The sequence below is a fragment of the Tetrahymena thermophila genome (assembly GCF_000189635.1).
Source record: "Tetrahymena thermophila SB210 genomic scaffold scf_8254506, whole genome shotgun sequence".
NCBI lineage: Eukaryota > Ciliophora > Oligohymenophorea > Hymenostomatida > Tetrahymenidae > Tetrahymena > Tetrahymena thermophila.
In genome coordinates, this window is record NW_002476281.1 from 1 (window position 1) to 1,702 (window position 1,702).

The window sequence follows — 1,702 nt, forward strand, 5'->3', positions numbered from 1 at the left end:
GCTCTTTTTTTTTTCTTTTTATTGTAATTGCTTTTTTTTGTTCTTTCTTTGTTAATTAAGCTCATTATTTTATTTTCCAATTTTACTTTTATTATTAATTAATTAATCTTATTATTTCATATTTTTTCTTCATTTTTTCCTTCTAATTAACTATTTAATGATTTATTTTTTCTTCAATATTTAAAAAGTTGGAATTAAATTGGTGATGAAGGTGCATCAGGCTTAGGTTCTGCTTTAGCAAATTGCATTAATCTCTCGAATTTGACACTTGACCTTCAGTAAAAACAGTTTATTTGATTTGGATTGTGATATTTTTAATTATAAAAACTAATTAAAAACAATAAAGCTCTTTTTTCTTTTTTTTATTGTGCTTGCTTTTTTTTTGTTCTTTCTTTGTTAATTTAGCTCATCATTTTATTTTCAAATTTTGCATTTCTTATTAATTAATTAATCTTATTATTTCATATTTTTTCTTCATTTTTTCCTTCTAATTAACTATTTAATCATATATTTTTTCTTCAATATTTAAAAAGTAAAAATTAAATTGCTGATGAAGGTGCATCAGGCTTAGGTTCTGCTTTAGCAAATTGCATTAATCTCTCGAATTTGACACTTAAACTTGTGTAAAAACAGTTTATTTGATTTGGATTGTGATATTTTTAATTATAAAAACTAATTAAAAACAATAAAGCTCTTTTTTCTTTTTCTTTTTATTGTGCTTGCTTTTTTTTTGTTCTTTCTTTATTAATTTAGCTCACCATTTTATTTTCAAATTTTGCTTTTATTATTAATTAATTAATCTTATTATTTCATATTTTATTTTTTCCTTCTAATTAACTATTTAATCATATATTTTTTCTTCAATATTTAAAAAGTGAAAATTAAATTGCTGATGAAGGTGCATCAGGCTTAGGCTCTGCTTTAGCAAATTGCATTAATCTCTCGAATTTGACACTTGACCTTCAGTAAAAACAGTTTATTTGATTTGGATTGTGATATTTTTAATTATAAAAACTAATTAAAAACAATAAAGCTCTTTTTTCTTTTTATTGTGCTTGCTTTTTTTTTGTTCTTTCTTTGTTAATTAAGCTCATCATTTTATTTTCAAATTTTGCTTTTATTATTAATTAATTAATCTTATTATTTCATATTTTTTCTTCATTTTTTCCTTCTAATTAACTATTTAATGATATATTTTTTCTTCAATATTTAAAAAGTGGAAATTAAATTGGTCCAATTGGTGCATCAGGCTTAGGCTCTGCTTTAGCACATTGCATTAATCTCTCAAATTTGACACTTGATCTTGGGTAAAAACAGTTTATTTTTTTGGATTGTGATATTTTAAACAAAAAAGCTCTTTGAATTTATTTGATAGTTTTTATTTATTTTATTTTTTTATCTTTTTATTCAACTAATATTATTTTATTTATTAATTTAAAGAATAATCTTTAATTTAAAAGTTTATTCTATTTTGATATTTATTAATAATTTACACAAATTTATTATAAAAGTTATAACTCAATGAATAAATCATAAATATTCAAAGTAATAAGCAAGTGTCGTAAATCAAAAAGATTAGTTGTCTTTAATTTCTAATGATAAATAAGTATTGAAAAAAGGATGAATAAATATAAAATGTTTGAATAATATTATATATTTTATTATATAATATTTTGAAAAAAATTTAAACCTAAAATATAAA

General features: G+C 20.1%; 1 protein-coding gene across 1 annotated transcript; it reads left to right on the forward strand. All coding sequences in view use genetic code 6, as the record gives it.

Annotated features, from left to right (window-relative positions):
* Positions 1–533: 533 nt before the first annotated feature.
* TTHERM_002653473 (hypothetical protein) lies at positions 534–1,307 on the forward strand (the record flags this gene model as incomplete). Its single annotated transcript, XM_012799124.1, has 3 exons — positions 534–623; positions 876–965; positions 1,218–1,307. Coding segments are annotated over 3 exons (270 nt in total), but the record flags the coding sequence as incomplete, so codon positions are not given.
* Positions 1,308–1,702: the final 395 nt, after the last annotated feature.